The sequence below is a fragment of the Scomber japonicus genome, chromosome 10 (genome assembly GCF_027409825.1).
Source record: "Scomber japonicus isolate fScoJap1 chromosome 10, fScoJap1.pri, whole genome shotgun sequence".
Taxonomy (NCBI): domain Eukaryota; kingdom Metazoa; phylum Chordata; class Actinopteri; order Scombriformes; family Scombridae; genus Scomber; species Scomber japonicus.
The window spans coordinates 10,787,862-10,812,701 of NC_070587.1; the positions used below are offsets into that span (position 1 = coordinate 10,787,862).

General features: G+C 38.3%; 1 protein-coding gene across 2 annotated transcripts; it reads right to left on the reverse strand.

Annotated features, from left to right (window-relative positions):
* Window positions 1-5,854: 5,854 nt before the first annotated feature.
* Window positions 5,855-24,353, reverse strand: rorc (RAR-related orphan receptor C). Of its 2 annotated transcripts, none has more exons than XM_053327025.1 (13): window positions 24,075-24,353; window positions 23,841-23,935; window positions 19,004-19,030; window positions 10,452-10,537; window positions 10,001-10,142; window positions 9,535-9,903; window positions 9,143-9,244; window positions 8,938-9,059; window positions 8,360-8,492; window positions 8,148-8,255; window positions 7,943-8,053; window positions 7,170-7,279; window positions 5,855-6,999 (listed from the first exon to the last, which is right to left on the reverse strand). In XM_053327025.1, exons 2-13 carry the CDS (start codon window positions 23,890-23,892, stop codon window positions 6,835-6,837), a joined length of 1,527 nt encoding a protein of 508 aa, XP_053183000.1. In that variant the 5' UTR covers window positions 23,893-23,935; window positions 24,075-24,353; the 3' UTR covers window positions 5,855-6,834. The 2 variants fall into 2 exon arrangements, with proteins under 2 accessions (XP_053183000.1, XP_053182999.1); XM_053327024.1 differs by having other exon boundaries at window positions 19,004-19,033.
* Window positions 24,354-24,840: the final 487 nt, after the last annotated feature.

Genomic DNA, 24,840 nt, shown 5'->3' on the forward strand with positions numbered 1-24,840 from the left:
ATACGTGTGCTGTAGAAGGAGGTTTTATATGATACGTGTTAAATAAAAACTCAAAAGAAAGAGAGGAAAAAAGATACGCACGTTTTCTAAATGTCGTGCCTCTGAAGCCACCTGAAAGAATAAAGACAATTGTCATTAAAAAGCAGATTATTTGGTGTTTTCTTTTAGAAGTACTGCTTTGTTGGTCAGGATTTTGTGGAATATGACAGGAAAGATTTGTTAGACAAATCTGAGCAGCTCCAGTGATAAATGTTTGAAGAGGACACATAAATCTTGGTCTTGTATGTAGTTGAATAAAATCATAATAACAAATGGTGACGGGATAAAGCAGGACATAGCTTTGGGATCAAAGAGATCTGATAAATCTGCCTCTTTCTGCAACATTATTGAATCTGATGTCTGCATCACTATTACCTTTACTGTTCATATTCTACACCTACACAGTATGTAAGAATCCTATTATAAAAAAGTGTCTATACCAAATTTTGAACTACAGATCTATTTACAGATCTACAGATCTATTAGAACAGCCCTAATTGTAGAACTGCAGGGTTAATTATATAACCATTAGGCCCATCAGCCGTCACTGCTACACCATGAAAAATAATCCTCATAACTACTGTCTTATTGAGACTATTAATTATTAATTTAACATTAACTAATATTTAACCAACAAACAAATACTTTTACTTATTCTAACTAGTTAGGAGCAGTGGGCAGTCACAGTCTGGCACCCTGGAGAACTAGTCTTCATATTCAAAGCAGTGGTACAGTAGCAGATCTCTGACCTTTTGAACACTAAGACACGTTGTGATATCATTACTCAAACCACGTGCTGACGCAGCTGACCACATATCTTTTCTAGTGAATAAACAAATGTGTCCTAATGCATCCTCAGCAAGGATGTTACAGGAAAATATGTCATTAGTGCAGGACGGGGAGGTGGTTTTGGTAAAAAGCGTGACAACAGTTGAAAAAATGGAGATGATGTACAAGCACGGAGTAGTCTAAACAGCTGGAATAGCCCATACATGCATATTAGCTCTTGAAACACTTTTCTTAGTTCTATAGGGTCTAGACAGACATGGCATAAACAACTTCAAGATTCTCTAAAACTACACTTTTCCTTTATTTGACCCACTCTGGTGAATCTAAAAGCCATGACAATAGATATGGGTCAAATTTGACAATGGACAAATCAATGGACAACAATTTGTAGCATCTAAACAAAAGTGTAACATTTATAATTTTTCTCTCAATTTTGTAAATTTTGGGCCACTTAAGGGAAGGTCATCAAATTTCAGGGAAAAAGAAAACATTTGGGGTCTTTTTACAGCCATTAAAATGTCCAAATGGGTCAAATTTGAGCTGAACAATATGTTAGGGTTAAGACACATATGGATGTAAAAACATTTACATACACACATAAGCTTAAGACAAAGGACAAAAAAGAAACACATGCACATTTATATTTCTCTATATATGATGGTCTCCCTAGTGGTCTCTAACTTGGCCCATTAAAAAGGCATGCATAAGCTAAATTCCAGTCGTAACCTCTTGAAGTTGACCGCTTGCCAAAATGTCATGTGTCTTCAAATTGGTTATTGGAAACATATTGCACTTGTATGTGAATACACTCCTGCAAAAAACAAACAAAAAACGCATACCTGTCACTGGGTCAAAGGTCATTGGGGATTGCTCATAGAGGCATCTGTCATCTGGAAAGTTGTACACACACAAAAGAGAAAGTGTAAAATGTTATGCAACTCTACACTGTTTTTAATGCATAAACTGAAAATTAACTGAAAATTGGAGTCACTTTAGTAATTGTTCTTATTTAACAACTAGTAACAAACACAAGATCTTATCAGAATAAACATGTCATTAGAAGTATTTTGGAAATGAAAGTAAGAGGCCCCACAGTTGAAATAAACACTTACAGCAGATCAAGGCTAACATAAACGGAGCCGGGTCATCGGCCAAGAAGAAAACAACAATTTCTGGCATGAACAACAAAAGGAAGGAGGAAAAACCAACATCAGTACTAACCTGTGGATGCTGAGCTCAGTACAGTTAGGAGAACTGCGATGGCGCAGACTAAAGCCCCAGACGAACCCATTGCAAACTTGTTGGTATCTGTGTTGTAGGCCTGCAGTTTGTCCTGCAGAGAGAGCAGAGGCCGCCCAGGAAAACACGCTCAGCAGGGAAACAGACCGGCCAATTAATTGGTCCAATACACGCCGCCGTGCTGTCTGTCTGAGAGCGAAACCCCCGCAACAGGGCAAACACTTGAGGTTTAAGGGGGAGGACGAGGCAGAGAAAGCAGAGAAGAAAGGAAGAAAGTTTTGCAACATGAGGTTATCTGTCACAATCATGTGTTGGACGGAAAGTCATGATCCTGTTTTCTATGAATGTCGCTGAATAAGTGAAGACATGACTCCTGTTTGGATTATTTATTCAGCAGTTAACTCCTCACTCACTTCCTGCCCTGTCATTAGTTAAGTATTGTCTGGTTTAGCTGAGTCAACCAGCTGTTCTTGCTTAAACACATGACCAAATCAGTGCTACAATTAGCACTGAATAATTGGGACTAATTATACTGTAGGATTGTGACACATACTGCAGGTTATACTTATATGTATACTGCCACTTCATTAAATTACATTTGTTTATCCAATTGCATCCAATTAGGAAAATAAATACCGTAGCCTTATTTTCGAAGACCGAAAATGACTTCTCTTGGAATAATAATTTGTGTCTGATATGTTTTTTTTTAACAAAAAAGTTACCTACCATCCACTCTGTGTTCCTCATTGAACAATACAGAATATGAATATGCAAATGTTGTTCATTCCAAAAGTTCAACAACTGAGCACAAGATGTTTCCTACCTCACTGGAAGGTGTGTGTGTGCACAGGAGGTTTCAGGCTTTCAAGTTTTGTATTGGACAACAAACAAAAAAGAATAATCAAGATCGAAGCAGCAGAGCCTTTAGTTTCAAGTATGGGTCAAGAAAGCACTTTTAGACCCACTGGCCTGGTTGTTGTTCATGTCTTTCAAATGCCACGACCCAGATTTGTGCCTTTTTAGTTTTAGGGTTTTGGTTAAAAATTTGTAGTACCGAAACCCGAGTCAAAAAACCCCTAATGACATCATCAGGGGTATGTGTTTAAACATCTCCCCACAGAGCCACAGATGACATTATATACTGTTGTTATTAGTAAACTGAACTTGATGTGTAAGATCCTGAGTGCACCTTTACTTGAGGAAATGTATAGCTTTTGATATATTTTGCTCCTGTAAAAAAAGACTCAAAGGGATGAACATTCAGTGTGATTTTGACTTTCTGAATATCAGCAGGAATCATTATTAAGGTGAATTCTGAGATAGTTACCTCAATATGAATTTGCTGAGTTGCTATGGATGTTCTGAATTTATTGTTTGTTCATGGAGAGAGATATCAAAGGCCTTAAATTCCCAGTTATCTCACGCTCATTTTGAGTCCAGGGTTATCGTGGCCTCACAGATTCCTATCTGGCAGACTGACTGTGACCTCCACACAAACTCCCTCTCTATGTTCTCTATGTGCAGCTGTATAAGGTTGTTTAATGAGTTTCCACAGTTTGCTTGCTATGGATCACAGCGTAAACTGGAGGAATTATCCTGCTTTTGCTATGGCCCACTGCTCTTTCCCATCACTGACAGCAGATATCAGGATGAAATATTTCTGTTGGTGGCGGTGAGTGATCCGGGGGTCCGGAAACTGTACGAAAGTATTTGTCCCGGGTGGAAATTCCCTTGAGAGAGAGAGAGCAAAGAAAAGCAAACAAACTCAAACAGGGATGCAATGAAATCCCTCTCATACTGTGGATAAAAAGTTCTGCAGTCTGTCATGAAAGTGAAAACTGCAACAATCAAACTTAACATGATTTTCTTGCTATAATGCCAAAAAACCCAGCTGAAAACTGGTCTTATAGTAAAAATATGCATGATATGTGATTAGGGGTTTACAACACTGTAGCTGCTTTCTTCACATTGAAGAGTAGAACAAGTGAAGTCAAGTTTATTTGTATTGCCCAACATTACATTCAATATCTCAATAGACTTAAGAGGTTTAAAACAGCACAAGTATCGTGTACAGGGCTGGGCATCATTCAAAAAAATCACAAATACTAGTCCCTTAAAGTGATACTGATACCACTATTTCATTGAATACCTTTTTTTCTACCTCATTTGATACCCATCATGTGAAGGGAAGCATTCAGTTATATAAAATGCAACAACTCCTCCCCACCCAAATGATTTTTGCATGAATACACTTTGAAAGTGGTCAGACCATTCAAATATTTAGTAAATAACTGTATTGAACTGTACAATGAAGTATTATCATCACAGACTGTATGGGCTGTAGGAGATGTGGTAGTGGGCCAATCACACATCACATTAAATGAGTGATTGGCTACGAGCAAAACCATACAAATGGTATTTTCTTTCTACATCTGAAAAAAAGGATCAAATGCAGGTGTCATTTGACTGAAGAAGTTTCGATACTACCTGGTATTCGGTTATTTTGGTTGATATCTTAAAGATTATCAAATCCAGATACCCAGATCTAATGAGAGCATAAGAAAAAAAAGAAAAAAGCACAGGAAGGAAATTTGAAAAAATATCACCCTACTACTATTATTAGTCAAATGTTCACACTGCTATCACTATGATCAATATGTTTTATATTATTGCTGTTGCTGTGATTCTCTATGTCTCTCCTCTCCCTCTTTCTCCTTCAATCCAACCAATTGAGGCAGATGGCCGCCAACCTATGTGAACAGTGCCCTGAGATAACTTCTGCCATGATTTGGCTCTATATAAATAAAATTAATAAAACATGACCTGACATGACTCTGGAGTTGCAAATGAAGATGAAAGAACCACTGCATATGAAAGTTGCATTACCTTCCCTCTATTAAAGCTTTGTAGCATGACTGTGGCTACATTTAACATGGAAACTTTGTAGCCTATTATAAAATGAATAAGTCATCTTTACCGCAAGTTGACTCAGAGCCTTTTAATTTGCTTGCTCTGGTTAGCAACAGTGTATAACAACTCAATAACAATTTCCCACAAGCCTCTGTCTGTTGTCCTAACAATGACTAATATTTCTGTTTTGTTACGTGCTGCAACTACAAGTCTGCAGTGAGCCTGGATGTTCTTCATATGCATCACCTCAGAGTTTTATGAGTTACAAAGTATTTTTATTATCCAGGGAGGATGTTTATATTAATCTGCTTGTTCACAGACACAGAAATGAAGTGAATATACCTGCTTGGGGTCACAGCCTCAGCAGTTTATTTGAAGATTTACATGTAATTATCTTCATTATTTTCTCAGCTGTTCCAGGAACAGAGAGAGCTACATCCGGATATACAGTACTTAATGCTTAAACCTCTCAACATTTCCTCTTTACTCATTGCTTTATTCAAAGATATGCAGAGAAAACAAAACATATGCAAGTTAATCTGAAAAAAGGAAAAATTTGCACACAGAGGAAGAGACTTCTAGTTCTTTTATATCTCTGAATATCTTTTTTTCCTACATTTAATGCAACATATCTTTTCAAAGCTCAAAAGATATAAAAGCCTGTAAGGATTTCTTTTTAAACACAAATGATTACATTATAGAGGTACTGCTGCTCTGTAGAATTCATTAGTCAATCTGTGACAACATCAACCTGAGGAGAAACATTTCTCTACAGACATACAGTTAAAAAAGAGGCAGGTTGTCTCTTGCTTGTCAGGGGGCGTGTCAGCTCTACTTGCGCAGTTGTTTTCTGAGATTTCTGAAGGCTGATCATAAAGTTTACTGGCATTTGACAAATTAATTTATCTTTTTTCCTTTGCAGGAAATATATATTTTGCAGGATATTTGCCCTGAAATACCCAACTGGAACAATACAAAACCATGCTGAGCTGCAAGATTAGCCACATCGCTGCATCATTTGCTGTGGTAGCTCCCTAATTTGCATGTTCCTGAAAGATGGGGAAGTACCAAAAATTGTTTGGGAACAACTGAGATCAAACTCCCCGTGAACACAGTCAACTCTCCAGCCAACATTTTGGGGATCAAACACAGGATGAGGTCCATGAGGACTTAAAAGCAGTGTATTTAGCTGTATTAGCAAGAATATTGATGTCTGCAACATAGTGAACACACAAATGGACAGAGGAGAAAGTAGATTGTGCTGCATGAGTGGTTTAAAAGTTTCTATGGATGATTTCATACTTATTTCCCCACAGTAATACTGGGTTGCCATTGAAGTTCATTATAACTGTTATAATGAAACATTATAGCTGTTGGCATTCACAGAGGAACAAGCAAAAAACCTTTTGAAAGCCACTTATCAAATATATAGGCTGTGGTACTCAGCTGAGTTTTTAGCTGGACTTTAAAGTTTCAAAAGATGATGACTGGTGTCCTGCTTCTTTGAATCCGTATGTCTGAATGCACTGTGACACAGAATCACAACAACACAACCTGAGAGAAAATGAAACCTGTAGCCCACTGACAATGTACTCAGACATAGTATCGTCAAAGAACAACAAAATACATGTTTCCCTGGAATAATCAAAATAGTTTTAAGCTATCAAAATATTTGATACATAATCTACCCAAAAAAGTTCTGTGGAAGTCATGTAACACTGAACACGCTATGACTATTGTGCTATTCTTATTCATTTTCCATTATTAGAAAAATAGGTTCTGTCAAGAAGTGATAATGAGACTTGAAATAATATCTATGTATGTACAAATGTGTCTTTGCATATTCTCAGGGAAACATCAGTGGGTGGTCCCGGGCAGCAGCTCTGCCTCGGAGGCAAACAGCTCCTTGTAGAGTGGGGGGAACATAGAGTGAGCGGTGAGTGGATAACGCTGACTGAACCAGCGCAGCTTCTCCATGTGCAGACTGCACAGTGAACGCAACACCTCCATCCTCTGGTGGAGCTGCAGAAAGGACACACACACATTTAGAATTTCTAGTACAGCAAGTTATGTGTTTTAATGTGTGCACATTCATACGGATTAAAGAATGAATATGCTCACATTTTAATTAGCTTTTAAAATTCAATCAGAGCCCATAACAGCATTTATCTGCTCTTTACCTAGACACGTACCTTGTGCATTAGACTTTGTTGGTGGTCTCGGTGTAGGATGTGTGTGAGCCCTAACTCCACACTTCTTTGCACTCTCTGAACCCTGCCTCTGTCTTCCAGACATGGTCGATCTGCACAGAAGGATGGAATCATAAGCAAATGAAGATTTTTAACAAAATTACATTAATACTAATTACTCATGCAAGTATGATAAGCTCTTGTTCACTGTGAGGACTCAAAATATGACCTTATCTATAAACAGCCACAAGGGGGCAAATAAACTGTGTGAATGAATGAAACAAACAAGCAAAATGTCATTGAAACAATATTAAAAAAAGAACATTTATATTAGTCAAGAAATCATATATGTTTCTGTAGAAACTCTGAGTTAAAAAGCTGTTTCTTCAATTTGTTAAAATTAAGACTAGATATGACTCTAAAGTGGATAAACTAAACTAAATTTAAGCCAGTAAGATATCATCAATTAACTATTTGTGCACACACACACACACACACACACACACACACACACACACACACACACACACACACACACACACACACACACACACACACAAAGTACTATGAGGTGCTTGATGTCAAAACATTATCAACATTAAATGAAAAATACGAGCCAACAAAAGCCAAAAAAATCCAAAACAACCTCAAAAACAAAAAATAAAAAAGTTTAGAGGCCACTCCAATGCAAGATGTACAAAAACTGAAATATGTTGCCTATTCTGTCACCTGTAAAATGCAACATGAGTGAAAGAAGTCAGGTGTGTTGATCTCACCTGCATTGATCAGCACCAGTGCACAGAAGAGAGCAATCTGCTGCTCGGTGAGCTTCAAAGCACACATGGCGTGAGCAAAGTCAAACACTGCTGCAATTAAATCACCACATGCTGCAAGAGAAGACACCACAGAGCATTGATAGGTCAGAATAATTATGTACACAGCTGGTTTCAGAAGTGCCTCAGTGTGGAGAGACATCCTTACCCAAAGACTTGAAGACTTCAGTTCCAGCAAATTTCCCATCAAAGAAGACGGTGTTGTTCTCTGTGTTAAAGAACCGACTCATCCTCACCAGAACCACCTCCATAGAACCTAAAAACACACGTATTAGTAAAAAGAAGGAAAGAGGGATTTCAGAGATTTTAGATTGTGAGTGCAGCTGATGGTCTCCTCTTGTCCATGACCGATAAACTCACCAGTCTTCAGAAGCGCAATCTGGTCGTTCTGGCTGAGCATACGGAAACCTGGGATGTGTTTCGCAAACTCGACCACAAACTGCACGGCATCAGTCAGTCGAATGGCACAGTGCTGCCACATCTCATCCACTGACTGGGAGTGACAAAATAGAAAGAAGACAGAGTTTATTTTTTTCAGAAGTCATTTTGCAACATGACAATCAAATCAACCAAAAAGGGCTCAAATGGTCACCCCTACTGTCCCAAACCTTCAGTCTACTGCTCTTTTCTCTAATTTAGCATATGAAGTTCATGTATTTTATATTTTTCTTGATTAAATATTTCAACAGATACCCTGCTGGTAAATTTTTTGCAGAGTAAAAAAAGCTTCCTGTGTGATCAAAGAGGCAGAAGAGGAGATGGGGAAAATGATTAAACCAGTTTTCTCAGTTCTCTGTCTAATTCATCAAACAGTAAAGTAGCCTCAGTCCTAAGCCCTCTGGAGTGCCGTGTTTTGTTTTGAGACTGCCTGAGTAAAATCACACAGATGCAAGAGAAGGCCTGAGAATAATCAGCGCAAGAGACATAAATCAGTTTACTTTGCTCTGGTAGGCTTGGATCTCCTCCCTGCTGAACAGTTTCCATCTGAGAGCATGCAGCTCCTCAACTCTGTACTGGCAGGTCTCTCTGTGGGAACGCACAATGCTGGCACACAGCTCATCTGAAAATGGATAAAGCACTAATAAATACTACGAACACACTATAATTACAAGTACATGTTGGCAAACTGTGCCGTTTGCTCACCTATATTACGCAGAGAGTGAGGATAGAGGCTATAAGGATCCTCCAGTGGGTTGTAGGGATGAATTGTCATCAGATCATGAGGTGGCTGTCTGGAGTCAAATACTGACATGAGGAATAGAGAGAATAGAGAGACAAATAAGGTACAAGAAGAGGAGGATGGGAGCACCTTGGTAGCCAAGTGGTAACCGCACATGCCATACAATGGCAGCATCCCTGGTTTGATTCTGGTGGGGGACCTATGCTGCAGGTCATTCCCCTCTCTCTCTTCCCATTTCCTGTCAGCCTCTCTGCCATCTACTATCAAAAATCAAGGCAAAAGCCCAAAACATTCTTCAAAAAAATAAAAAAATAAGAGGAGGATGAAGGGAAGTGCGTACACACAAGTGCCTCACCTCTTCCATCAGAGTGTCCACTGTTGTCCCCCCTCCCCTGGGATCTAGATGTGGGAGAGACACCAGAGCTTCTATAGATCATGTCTGACACCTGTGACTCGCTCGGGGAGCACACCAGATAAGGGTGAACATCAGTGGTGTAGGACAGCAGTCCAGTCTCTCCAGTGAAGGAGTAGGCTGAAGCCATGGGCTGAAGAAGCTGCGGGGAGCGGTCCTGGCGGCCCTTGATGGGGTAGGACAACACAGATTGGGGTTCTGCCTGAAGTTGCTGTTGCTGCTGCTGCTGTTGCTGCTGCTGCTGTCGGTGTCTCTCCACTTCAGCGATCAGAGAGTCCCGTTGGCGCTTAGACATCCGTCCAAATTTCACCGCTGAGGGGGACAAATATAAACCCATGAAGATGAAAAGAATGAATGTGAATGAAGAATATAGTGGGCCTGTGTGAGTGTGGCTGTGCTTGTGCCTTACCATCTCTGCTCATGCCCTGCGCTAAGCACTTCTGCAGACGACAGTGTTGGCAGCGGTTACGACTTGCACGGTCGATCTGACAGTTACTCTGCCTGGAGCAGGAGTACGATACAGTGGGCAGCTGGCTACGCCGGAAGAATCCCTGAAACATGGGTACCACATGGTCAACAGAGTTTGAACAATACAGGATTTTTATGGCACATATCAATTGATACTTGAGACTTGCAAAAATCTGATAACAGCATATTGGCCAGTAAATAAATGCATTTATTTTTTAAAGATATGAACAAGTTATGTGATGAGTGAGACATTTTACAGTTGACAAATAAACTTGTCAGTGCTTTTTGTGGACAAACTATGTGATGGCAACAGTGTTTCTAAATGAACTCAGAAATGCTCCTTTAATACTGATAAGTGATGATAAGTAATATGTGTGATGCTGTCAACTCACCTTGCAGCCCTCACAAGTGATGACTCCATAATGGACTCCAGAGGATTTATCACCACAGATCTTGCATGGGATAACTTCAATTTGGGCTAAACAAACACAGAAGTAAAAGCTGTTATGTTAACAATTTCAAATGCAGCCATCTTTTACTTTCTGATGCAAGAGTGGGCAGCAATGATAGAAAGATAGTGATTTCTTCAGTATCGTAACTATTTTTTCATGCAGCTAAAATGTTGAAATGACACAATCCAAGGCGACTGAAAAAAAAACATCAGAAAAAGAAAAACTCTTATCTGTTGGTATGATATCATTGTAAAGACTGATGAAATGGAGATTAATCTGTGCTATGAACTTATGACCTCAGATTCCTATATTTACACAAACACTGAACACACACAGCAAGACTGCATCATTTCAATAAAACTATATGTTGCTTGATTAATATTAAAGAATTTCTTATGTTTTCTGATTTGTAAATCGTTTTAAGACCAAATAAAACATCAGTCTTAAGCTCTATAACAACATTTGCCAAATAAAATTTTAATGACATGGCACATTCTTACCCAAAGAAATAAAGTGGAAAGCAATTCCCACCATGAGAATGTGTGTTTTATGCTGTACTTCCCCTTAAACATCTATCAACTGTTGTGTGACCAAAGGTTTTTTCCTCTCGACTACCTTTTGCCTTAATAATAATGAACAAAATAACATCAAATACGAAAAAAGTCTTCTGAGGACATGGAATATGGAGAAAGGCGGAGAATGTGAAGGTGTCAACCTCAGAGTCCTTTCAAGTGGTTGACTGTGCTTCTCTTTCGCTGTGACTGTCCCTCTTTCATGTCATGTCTTTCTTTGTGAATCCTTCTCTGTCTCGCTCATAAAGGACTCAGCTGCCAGTAATGCACTCTCTCTACTTCATCACTGCCAGTAATGGCCGTCCCCCTCTCACCTCCCCCCATGCCCCTGATCTCTACAGGCTCTCACACCCCTTAGTCTTTTGCTTAGTGGCGATTTTCTTTCTTCTTCTTTTTTTTTCCAGAATCAGACTTCACTTGATCAACTAGAGTAACAAAAATGTAGAAAAAATTGGCGGGGGGAGGGAACCGTTTTATAAACCCTAAGATACACATCTCAGATAAAACCATAAGGGACTGTGCACCTCATCTGATAAAGATCATATTATGCATCATAGTGACACTGAATGATGATGAAGCACATTCAGAAAGTAGAACATTCTGTATTGTCATCCTTTTTCAAACGCTAAATAATCTTCAGTTTATCTATTCTCATTATCTGCTCTCTTCCTTCCACTGATGGGTTTCTACGAGACGCGCTCTTACGTCTGTGACTTGATGCTTTTATAGTATTTGCGTTTCCGTGCATAACTGTGTCAGATTTTTTCGCAAGTGTGTGTTAGTGTGTCAGTGTGTGCCCTCTTTATCTGGTGCCACAGGGATCACCTGAAGGCTCTCGAGGAGGACAAATTCTCTTTTTAAATACAATGTGTGTGACAGTGTGTGCAGTATAAGCATGCATCTATAGTAAGATAAAGCAGAACTCCTCACTACACAGCTGTTAAGATTGTAGCTGTAACTAATGGAGCTGATTCATCTCAGGATTCACCGTGATAAGAATCATTAGAGTAATTCACAGATTCAACAAGTGCTGTCACTGAAAAAGACAACTGGGTGATTTGGCGAAATGAACCACAGATGTATTTATTTGCAAGCTCAAAAGAATCACATATTTTGTAAAAAAAAAAAAAAAAAGGTTCCTGAGTTGCGACTATGAGTGCAAGTCTGCTGGCAGTGCAGTATAAGTGAAGTGGTCTCATCACTATTTCAGTTCTGATTGTCAACCTCAAACAACAGGAAATCCACCGTGACCCACAACCTTTCACTGTTCACACACACACGCACACGTACACACAAACACACAAATACTGCACCTCGAACAACTTTCTATACTATGGCAGTCTTGAAAACTGAATCTACAATATATGACACATTAAACACACTAGAGTAGCACCAGGTAACACTGTGACTCTTTTTTTTTTTGGTGCTAACCCTAAAGCACCAACCACCACCTGTCAAAGATCTGCCGCGATCTGTGCGTAGAAAGACAACAGTAGCTGTAAGAGGAAATTAACTTGACTGGATAAACACTGAGGAATCCTTTACAATCACCAGCTTACGTGAGCTTTTTTTGTCTAACCTTGTTATCTCCAGCCACAGGCCTAGACCAATCAAACCCAACATCTTCTGATGCGTGTGTGTTTGTGTGTGATGGAGAGATAAAAATACTGAACAAACTGCCTTTACTTCTTCCATGAATGTCTTGTTAAGTGACAAAGGGGTTATTATATGTCACGAAACAGAGGTTGTTTTCTACGTTAATGTACAGTGAATCTAAAATAAGCACTTTTTATTGCCACTTATATCGATGCCTTAACATTGAAGCTCATTTTGTGTCATGTAGCAGGCCCACTCAGCCGCTCAGAATGACCCAATTAATAAGGTTACTGAGTTGAAAGACAGTTTTATGGCTAATGTGCACGATGTTCAATAATAATGAGTAAAAAAGGGATTAACTGTGCTTTTCATTATTTAGTAAAATAGCAACATGTATCACATCTGATATCTCAAACAAACGTGAACATTTTCTGTTTGATCTGTGTGGTGTGCAAATATGAAACCAACACACACACAGCACATAAAACTGTATTAACGTATTTATACTAAAGTGAAATACATCTTTCCATCACCTAAACGAATGTATTATGTGCAACATGATGTTAACAAGAGGTCTGAGTACAATAGATGTGCAGCCACGGAAATATTCTGGTTTGTAAGTCAAAATAAAAGAGTGCCACCTCCCACGCTTCCGCATACAAAGTATACGAAGACGCTGCTACACAGAGGTCTGATTTCGCTTTTTCAATCAGTATTTAGAGTTATCAATGACTGATGCATTTCCAGCTAAAAAGCACATTTTTCAGTGTCGAAAGAAATGCTCTATGACAGTAAAAAAAGATCAGTGAACCAACAGTTGCAGGTGTCACAAGCTGCTACTGAACTCTCAAAGCTTTCTAATACAAACTGAACAAGCAAAGGTGAAAAAGAGTCATGAGTCTGTATCACCTTAAATATAAGAGCTGTAATGGAAATGTAATATTGAAATAAAAACTAAATACTGCAAAATGCCAAATGCCAAATATGGAGCAAATTATAATCTTCAGATTTAACCCTAAAAAGAGTTTATTTCAGTGCTGTCGCAACTTCTGTGTGACACTCGGGGGAGTGTGTGTGTGTGTTGTGTGTGTCGGGTGTCTGGGGGGGGGGTTTGGGTTGGATGATACAGATTGTAACCCTCAACTCATCAGTCTCTGCCCAAAGTCACCTTGTCAGCGGTCTGTTCTTTACACTGTAAACGGACAAAAAACCTCAACTTTCCTCTGGCGGAAGCTCACCTTTGATACACACGCAAGCAAAAGTGCAAACAAACTTTGCATACACATCTCACACACACACATGCACACACAAGCACACACTGATTGTTCATCAATCTGTCAGTCACAGAACGAAAGGATCACACATAATTTGGATCATTTTATGTATGTACAATAGCACTGCAAATGAAATGTTCTCATCACTTAAGTAACATGATTATTATGGTGAATAACTAATTAAACTTATTTAAACTTAACATTTTTATTAGTAAGTCAAAAGTTTGGACACACATTTTTATTCACTTGAAAGAGAAAGTTTGTCCAAAATTTTGACTGGTACTGTACTTTAATAAATGTGTTGAAATCTGGTGTAGACTACAATCAATTATATTGTACAGATGTCAATGTAGTATCTCGCTGAGGCAAGAAGTTAAAAAAAAGTGTATTTTGAAAGATCACTTGAGTAATGAAAAAAATCATATATATATATATATATATAGAAAATATTGTGTGGTCATATATATATATATATATATGACCACACAATATTTTCTATCGTATCAAAATGTATGTGGGGAAATATATGTGAAAGTATATAATCAGAACTTACACGATACCTAAATAACAACATAATGGTACAGGGAATGCTATTCTTGTGCATTTGCATTTAAAAATATAATGAATTAAAAAACATTTGCTAAAAAATATTATTCTGCTATGTATGTATGTATGTTTTAATGTTTCTCAAATTACATGTTTTTCTGTTTTATGTAAAGCACATTGAGTTGCCATTGTGTATGAAATGCGCTATATAAATAAAACTGCCTTGCCTTGCCTTTACCGTACATTACCATAAATATTTGACTATATATTATATCCCAACCAACTTTAGATTCATTGGTCCTGCCATGCAAACTTGATTCTAAAAAAATTCCTACTGGCACAAAATGAAAATGTATCAGTCTGAATGAGAAGATAATATGATTTATCACTACGATCAAAACACTTTAAACACTTTAAAGATCTTTAAATAAACTAAGAAGAGAGATTTAAAAAAAGAAAACAAAAATAGCATTTGTCATCAGACAAAAGTCATGGCCAGTAATGACAAGCTGGTGTGTATTTCACACCACTCAAGTATAAAATATTTGATTAATTAACATTTCTCGTTAAATATGTTTCACTGCTAAAGTTTACAAGTGTAAATGTCTTTACTGTGGTTGCTTGATAAGTGTGAGAACTCCTTCACTACTGAGTTTCTACTTCATTCATTATTTGACAACAACAAAGTGGGAAAAAACTAGATACAAAGCGTTGTCTGGCGAAAAGAGACGTGATCAAAGCCAATCTGAATGACAATTAGCATCTGATTTACCATATTTTACTTTGAAGTGAAGGTTGAATTTGGGGGTGTTTGACCGGAGTAATGTTTTGACAGTCACAAAGGGTATGAATCAGCTCAACTGTTGTATTACATTTACCATATTTTTAGGGGGGAATGTGTCACCTGCGATTTCGTACCCTTTGATGTAAAGCCAACCGCTTTGCTGCTTTGGAAGTGCTGCGCAGGCTTCTGCACACAGAGGAACAAGGAAATCCTTTCTGATAAAGAAACTGAATAAGAATCTACACAGGAATCCCCCGAACACAACAACAAAACCATACGAAATGTGTATGAATGTGTGTAAATTCTGACTGGGAGTGTGTCTTGTTAGTCAATTAGTTAATTTTCCCCTCCCAGCTCTAGTAAAGTCACAATTATTAAGTTATTAACCCTCCTCTCACAGTATCCACACACAGGTGCAGGGCTGAGATATGCTGCATCTAGGCGCCATCTAAAAAGCAGCTGCAGGTATGTGTGTGTGTGTGTGTGTGTGTGTGTGTGTGTGTGTATGTGTGTGTGTTTTGAAAAAGAGGGAATGTGTAAGCAATTTACAACATGAATTTTTTCTCTATAGTAGTCTTTCTGCCTCTCACCATATCATGATCACAATATTATCAGAATTTCCTCTGCATCCTGTCTACTGTATGTATGAGGAGTCAGTCCATTCAAACTGAAGCAATGAAGTTGTGAAGCATCCTGTTTTCCTTTCTCTTACGCTTTGACGTTAGTTTGTGTTTGGTGTTCTATGGACATTTTTGCAAATGGTATTAAACATCTCAGGTGTTTCAGAACAAGCTTCAGATCCAATGATTGCTTTCATGATTGCTGATGAAGGACACAGAACGACTTCAAACAATAGGTATTGTGCAGATTAACTAAAACTGTCTAAAAAGTTACATTTACAACTAATTATACTCTAATTCTCACCCCTCTAAAATCAGCTCTGCTTCTTTCCCGTGGTGCGTCGTATATGTGGGAGTGGGAGAAAAGGTAGAAATATTTGAGACATGATTCAAATCTCAAATTCTTCAAAGAGATCTCAAAATTGAGTCATATTACCAAACCCTAAGACTGAAACACACATCTATGCGAACGTACTCAACAGTCATCCAATCAAGCAGTCTGGAGACTCCACTGCAATTAGATTTCAAAACAAATAAAAAAGGTCTAAACTTCACGTAGCTAACCTCTCACATGTGCTTGGTGGAAATATGTTTTTCTGAGAGCTGCCGAAAATTGGTTCGGCTGATTAAAGCTCAAACATTATGTAAAATGTTGAAATCGTAAAAATAAGTTTGACATAAGTGAATGCAGAGCTTGCTCGAGACAGTGTTGCAACAAATGTTAAAAATGGGAACCTTTACAAAAACACAGCCTGATAAACTTTAACACAGTTGATGTGGGTTCACATGAAGATTACGTTATTTCAAGGACTTAATAAAAGCTTTGATAAAAAGAAATACAGCTCATTAGAACCTAAATTCGATATTAGACATCTTGACAATGATATTGTGTGCACTATCAGAAGCACCAGGTTGCAGTCATATCACTTACAATAGTAAAATCAGATTAGCATGAAGAGTAGCAATGACCAAAACTGAGGTGATTGATCAAATTGATAAAATATCTGATTGTACTGCCCACACACAAACCAACCAAAGAACTTTATCCCTACCTCGCATCATCCTCACTCCTCCACTCGTCTCAGATGTTTGTCCCACTTTCACAAACTCACTTATGCTTTAACTTTTGTCTTTCTTTTTTCACTGTTTTACGCACCACCTATTCTTGTAACCCTCCGTTTTTTTGAACGTCCCTTAGCAAGCCGGGTCTAGTGCTCACTGCAGCTTCAGCACACAAATTCAGACTTTTGCGTCAGTCAGTCAATGCCTCACCTATCTTGTTAGTGTGCGTGCATGTGTATAGGTGTGTGAGAGAGAGAGAGAGAGAGAGACAGAGAGAGAGAGAGAGAGAGAGAGAGAGAGAGGGAGGGTGAGAGACAAAGACAGGGGGGCTGTCCCCTGGTCTTTTTTTCTCAAGGTACTTTTTCCTTAAACCTTTGTTGTTATCCGTCACCCCCTCACTCTATACCACACGTCTTAAAAAAAGAATAACTTTATAGTGTCTGGCAGCTTTAAGACTCCCTGTCAGCAGGAATGACTGAGGAGGCAGAAAAAGTTGCTGAAGATTTTCAGTACAGTAAGATTTGATTTCTTCAGTCCTGAAAACGCATATATAATCAATTAAAGAATCATTTCTTTCTTCTCGTAACATTTTTCAATCTTTCTATGTTTGACTCTTATGCTTTTTATACTTTAGCTTGCAGATATTCTGTGAGGCATTGAGATTTTTTTACTTGAGTAAAAATAGCACACTATGACCACACAATTAAAATATTAAGTCCTGTATTCATAATCTAGAACAAAATATGTGAAAGTATTAGGAGCAAAAAAAGTAAAAGAGTGTTAGCGTTCTATTATACAGGGTGTCCACAAAGTCTCTTTACAATTTAAAAAATTAATTACAAAAGCAATTGATGAGATATGTTAATCAGGTTTGTCCGTCTTGATCTGCTTCGTGCAACTAATGGTGCCCATATAGAGGTGTATTAAATGATTACATTTCCACAGATTTGTCTATTCATTTGCTTTTATAATAAATGTGTTAAATTGTACAGAGACTTTATGGACACCCTGTATTACTGATGAATTTAGGTGTAAGCAGCGTTTTATAAAGCTGGTTGATGTTGAGCGCTACATACTGCTGTGTACTTTAGTCTCTATCAATCCATCACATTTCAAAAACTCGTCATAATTTATGTTTTTAAATCTAGAAACTAGTAACAACATATGGAGTGAAAAATACACTATTTGCTTCTTTAATGCATAAAATGTTAATACGAAGTGCAGTACAGGGACACTAAAATTGTATTTTACTTAAGTAAATTTACTTAGTCACAATCTACCACTGTGTTCCTCAGTTCTCTCATCTCTCTGTTTATCATCGCTCCATCTATAACACCTGACTGATACACAGACCAACACTAGACCTCCATGGCTAGTATTACTCTGTATTCTGCGCTGCTTTCTTTTTACTTAACTCCAAAGTAAAACTAAGAATGACTTCTCTGTTGTGCAGCTGTAAAGGAATTTGAATTTACTGTACACACATGTGCAGTCACTCACAAGCAGAGATCAGATATTATTAATGCTCAAATTGTTTATCATCACACCACCTAACATGAGGGTTACACAGAGCATCTCCACACTTGATAACACACCCAGGTGTGCTAAAGTTGTGGCAGAAAGTGTTAAACCAGAGAAGTTAAAAAAAGATGAGATGTTATCGCTGTCATCTGCATTCAGATGCCAAAGTGCCAAAGCCATAGTTGTTGGTATTTTCATCACTGTGTGCATGCGGTGTGTGTGTGTGTGTGTGTGTGTGTGTGTGTGTGTGTGTGTGTGTGTGAGTGTGTGTGTGAGTTAGGGGGGCAGCACAGGTGCAACACACTGTGTTGCTAATGGCCCAACTCCAGTGACACCACAGTGTGTGCATGTGTGTGTGCATTGCTGTACAGGTGCAATGTTGTATGTTCACTAACTACGAAGTCAACCACAATGCATGCACAAATATCTAGCACAAACACAAGCAATGTCATTACCACATACGAACAAACACACACATGTTAACACAAACAGATACAGCATTTCATAGAGCACTTACTCAAATGAGTCTTCTTGGACACGACTCCTTCTGTGGGAGAAAAGATGAAGTCAGTGAATCAAATCTAAACAACTCTAACTGTAAGTTCGCCTACTTGAGTATCTAGCGTAATGTACTCCACACAGCGTAATGTACTCACGAACTTTGTACGTTTGACTTAAACTCAATTTAAAATCAGCCCAAACCACACACCGAACCCCTAAATAGAGTTAGCACTGCTTTTAACCTTTCAACCTGTTTTTTAACACCTGCCCGTGTTGGAAAATAACTACACTACATTTGTACATTTATTCAAGTTGTGTATTAAAAGTACAATTTGTACTTCTGAAACAAATCTATCAAAGGAGAACAAAATTGAGTCATGTCACCAAACCATAAAACTGAAACACATGTACCTACATATGTGAAGATGCCTAACAGTCATCTAATCAAGTAGAGACCCAATTAAATGTCAGAACAAAAAAGAACATCTGCCTTTGTAGACTGTACTTCAAACTGTACATGCATCTCACACATGCCTGGTGGAAATACTTCTATGTGAGTTCTGTACAGAGCTACGAAAACTCTTTTCAGCTCATTGAAGCTCAAACATTAAATCAAACTTTAATATAGTAAAATAAGCTTGACTTAAGAGTAAAATTGCGACTAAGCTTGACTTAAGTGTCAATGTTGCATCAAATATTAAAAGTGGAAACCAGGTACAAAAAGTTGTGTACTTCACGAGTATTTCCATTTTCTTGGAGTACTTTCTACTTCTTCTCTACTACATTACCAGCTGTAATTAGTATTTTTTTTTAAGTTCAAACTGACTCCATCTTGACCAGAAAGTACAACTTAAATGTAATGATCCAGTCATTTGACTTCGATGATGATAAGATAATGAGACATTGTAAAAAAAAAAAAAAGAAGTAAATTGCCAATTCTTTTATTGTACTTTTACTTAAATACAAGTTTGTATTTTTTGAGACTTTTACTTGTAGCAGTGTATTGCTTGTGAGGCTCAAATATATGTTTAAGCTTCAGATGCAAACAAGGATGTTATGCCACCGTAATTTCACATATGTGAAATCCTGAAAATTCAGTACTCCGGGTCAGTTTTTAACCAAGGGAATAAACTGAATATCATGAAATGTGACAGAAACTAACTCTTTTAAATTTAAACTGAAGCTAATACACTGAACAGTGAAAGACTCCTCATCATAGTCACGTGTTACAGGGTTCGCAGAACGCTGTGTTTATTTTTTTCCAATGTACATAATGCCTGTGGACAGATAAGAAGCATAGACAGGTTAAATTAGAGGATTCCTATTTACACTAGTACATGTATGTTATGTTGGTGTAACTCTCTGGTACATGTACACACACAGACACACACAAACACACAGGAGATAAAGGTGAAGGAAGGTGGGTGTCTGTGAAGCAATAGGTCCTCTTTTTGTCTGTCTGTTTGACCGCAATTGTGAGAAAGTTTGAATTGCAGAGTCTGAGTAAATGCGTATAGGGTCTGTTCTGAACCACGGGGTTTATTTCTGGAGTTGTATCTGTGTGTGTGTGTGTGGGACTGGGGAGATAAGTATCAATGGAAGATGCAGCGCTAGCCAGTCTTTCTCTGGTGCCTGATCAGGCCCTCTGTGGTTTCCACTGTTTTCCTCCCCTCATCAAATCAGTTTTGCTTCATAAGCAGAATGCATGGAATGAAAGCAGAGCAGTGCATACACACGCGGAAAATGTAGAAATTTCAACACAACCTAAATAAGAGTTTTAAGGTTATTTCTAAATAAAATGTAAAAGACTTATGATCACTGAAAACGATCCACTGCATTTTTTAATTCGTTGATGGGTTTTACATGTTTCAGTGGGCTTGAGGGTTATACAGCAAAATGAATATGTTAAATAATTGCACAAGAATTACATTATATGATTTCAGGCAGGAGAGTAAAGACTGATTGTTGTTATTTTAGTTATAAAAATGTTCAACAGCTTCTTTATAAAACAAATTAAGATCATTTGTAATGTATTCTTTATCTGATGAACAACCACACTATCAACAGAAATCCCTCCGTTATTTAGAGTCACCAGAAACACACTTTGAATTTTAGGGCAGTCGCTGTTATTCTTGAAATGAATGATTCTGAATTATTAGAAGTTATAAAGAATAATAATCAGATGGTGTACACACACACACACATATATATATAAATATAAATATACACACATATATATACATATACAAATGTTTTTATCTATAAATATAAATATATCAGCTTCTGTACAAACAGGTGACGCAGCAATGTAGATATTGATATTTAGCAACACACACCTGTTACCCGGGCCGTAAACCTCCACACACACACACACACACACACACACACACACACACACACACACACACAAAAATGCATTCACTCTATGTGACCATCAAGCACTAAGAGACACAAACATCAACACCACTCATCAGTCCAACTCACACTATCGTCTCTACACTCTGACATCTAAGCTGACTGCTGAAGTGACAGTTGTTACGTTACATAACAGCACTGAAGACCACTGAACACAGAGTAGCCTGAGAAGTCTGCCTGAATATAAAGCACAGCACATAAAACACGGACCAAATACAAAATAACAGATAAAACACAAATATATTAATGTCAGAGAAGCTACTTTATTAACATAGCGGTGCTCTTCAGCCTGAGTGCCAATGTAACATAGAGCACATAAAATCATGAAGGCATATGGTGTTTTTTTAGTAAGTTTATATTGGCTGGAATAAATAATAAATGCATAAGTAAATAAATTAAAAACACAAACGTATGCATGTAATTTACAAAATAACCAAAAATACAATACTGAACATAAATTCTGTTAAAAGCAAAACTAAATAACGAGTGCTAAAGTAGCTTCCTAAGGATCTTGGCTTCATACATTTGCAGCAATGACTCATTAAAAACTAAAATAAATAAAAACAATGACAACAACAACAAATACCATGAATCCTGATCGTCAGTGAGGTGATTTACTTCAATGTAGGTAAAAGAGAACTGTCTAGCAGTTCCAAACAGCGTGGGGTCAGGTGATAGAAGTGCACAATAGCGACCAATATTATGTTTGTGAATTACAGGTATATGACTGAAAGTACAGCGCAAATGGAGAAGAGGAACGGACCAACAATAGAACCAAAGGGGGACACTGCAGACATTTTGTATCAAATGATAAACAGGAGCTAAGTTTTACCCAGCAGACGGGAGGAAATGCAATGGGGAGCTGTACCAAAGATGAAAACCCAGTACTCGAGAAAAATTACATGACACCCACAACAGCCACTAAAACCAAGACACTCACTTCGCCTTAAAGAAGAGCCATCTCAGCAGTACGCAAAACTGTACAACCACACTGAAACTTTAACCAGACTAAAGCTACATCACAGCAATTTCACTACCTGATTAGTAAGATGAATTGTGGTATAAAAAAACTACATTTGTGTATACAACTGAGGATGTCTTGGCTTTTTCTAATTGTACTGAAAACCAGTTCAAAATACAGTTCAAAACATGATGGAACAATAGCAGAATGAACAGCTGTGACTGTGTGTTTGAAATAAACTTTAACCGTCCCGTTTACTACTTTACACTAAACAGAAATGACAAGTACACTTTCATACATACACAATATTGTTTGCTTTTGCTCGTCCACTCTGTTAATCTTTTTTTATATATTTATATATAGTAGCACTAAATCTACTCTTTCCACAGGTTTCACACTTTCGTGACATTAATAGAAATTACTTCTCGATTGAAAGTGTTGACAATTAGGTCTCTAGGTTAAAGTACCCAGGAAATCGTTTCCGGACAGAGAGTGTGTCGAGTTTTTTCGTGACATTTTTCACCGCTTTGTGCAGCAGCAGAAGTCACAATATCAGATATCTCAAAAGATAGGCAAATACAACTGAAACTATCTGCATTGTTTAATACAGCAAGTGGATTTACAAGTGGATGAACATTACATTTAAATGCAATTAAAAATGCAGGACTTTCATCAGTAATGGAGTTGTATTCTACTGTGAGTCATGTTTACTTGAGTAAAGGTGTTAAAAAAAAAAAGTTTCCTTCATGCTGAACATCACATCTGCTGAACTGAGACATGACTGACTATGTTGTTTGAATAGTCAACATTGATGTACCAAGGCACTTTGAACTTTAGCAAACTGTGTTTCCATGCTAGGAGAATTGTAGAAACAGTGTGTAGTGGGTTTCTGTGGCAGAGGGACAAGGTGTCTTATCTTATGTGACTGCCAATGGTTTGATTTTAGCCAGGGAGAGGGCTTTGAATAGAAAAGCATTGACCAAAAACAGAAGCAAAATAAGAGCTAATCCCTAGGATTACTCCGGCTTACTGCCATTCTTACCCGTTCACACAGCACCTTAACAACGTCGCAGTGAAAGGGGATGAGTTGGGTTACTGGAGTAAAGATGGGGATGAGTGGAGGGAAAGAAGATATTACTGGCACTGACAGGGGACTGGGAGAAACAGAATGGAGGTCTGGTGCAGGAAAGGTGAGCAGAATGAGGTAAAGAGTAACCGAGGAAGGGACAGATGTGGGTGGGAGAGGGCACAGAATGGCATGCTGGGAGTTAAGAGCATGGCTCACTCTAAATAGGAGGAACATAAAAACACAAAATAATATGAGAGAATTAAAACAGATAACTAAAAATAAACCAAGGACTATTATGTAGTCCTGTAAAGATCCTCTGCTTGCAGAGACATTAAAGTTCAAAAAGCACACACATGCTACAACAAACGTTAATGTGAAGAATATAACCTCAATGATGGATCCTCTTACCTTTTTTGATGGGGGTGTCAGCTGGGGGCACGTCGGGCTCCGCATATTCCATAACTCTCCTGTCCAAACACTGTGTGGCCCTACACACTCACCACCTCGCACTACACACACACACACACACACAACCACACACACACACACACACACACACACACACACACAACCACAGACGCCTGCTAAATCAGTCGGTTTTGAACTCCACCTGCCGCCATTTGACTCAAAAGGCAATTTGACAAAAGCTATACTACCTGTTGTTCTAGCGCCCGGGCCGGCGCAGGCATTTGAAAACATGCACTGCCATCTCGCCTCCTTCCTGTCCTTACAGCGGGTCCCAAAACTCGACCGTCATCTTCTTACAGGCTCTCTCGTCCAACAGTACACCTCCTCTTGTGTGGTTGTTTTGAAATAATTTAATTCCCCCCGAGGCAGTTGAGAGGAGAGAGTGCAGCTGCACCGGCCGGCAGTTCACAAGCCGTGCGCCCCGGTTCCCCCCTCCCGTCCGTGCGCTCTCCGTGCGCCCTGACCGTCCCAGGCTGGAGAGAGTTATGTCACCGGCTGTTACGTAATAGCAGCGGATCGGGTTTTGCTTTGTAGTGCTCAGTTGAGAAATATAATCCCATGTTGCTGCCACAAATTTCCCCCACAGTAATCGAGAAAATACAATGAATAGAGGAGACACTGAATTCCAGTTTTATGCAGTGATTTCAGGGCGATATAGGAAAGGAAATGTTCTCTGTTGACTGGAGTGATTTTATTGGTTTGTTAAAACCACCTGCAAAGTTCTTTGTATTAAGCAGGTAGATTCTTTTGATAATGGTGAGCTATGCAATGTCTCATTTCAATTGAGGTAGGTTTAAAAATAGACACAAAGAAAACGATAAATAATCAATATGTCTTCTCGGTTTACATCAGCGTAGTAAAGGCTCTTTAAGACACCGGGTCCAGCCACACATAATGAAGATGTCTGCAGTTAAGCCAGTGATGAAATGTAAATTAAAGG

Coding starts and splice junctions, on each gene's coding strand:
- rorc (XM_053327024.1), bottom strand. CDS start 23,892: ATGGAATATGCGGAGCCCGACGTGCCCCCAGCTGACACCCCCATCAAA. Junction 10,143..10,451: donor TCACTTGTGAGGGCTGCAAG/GTGAGTTGACAG, acceptor CCCATGTTTCAG/GGATTCTTCCGGCGTAGCCA. Junction 7,000..7,169: donor AACAAAGTCTAATGCACAAG/GTACGTGTCTAG, acceptor TCCTTTCTGCAG/CTCCACCAGAGGATGGAGGT.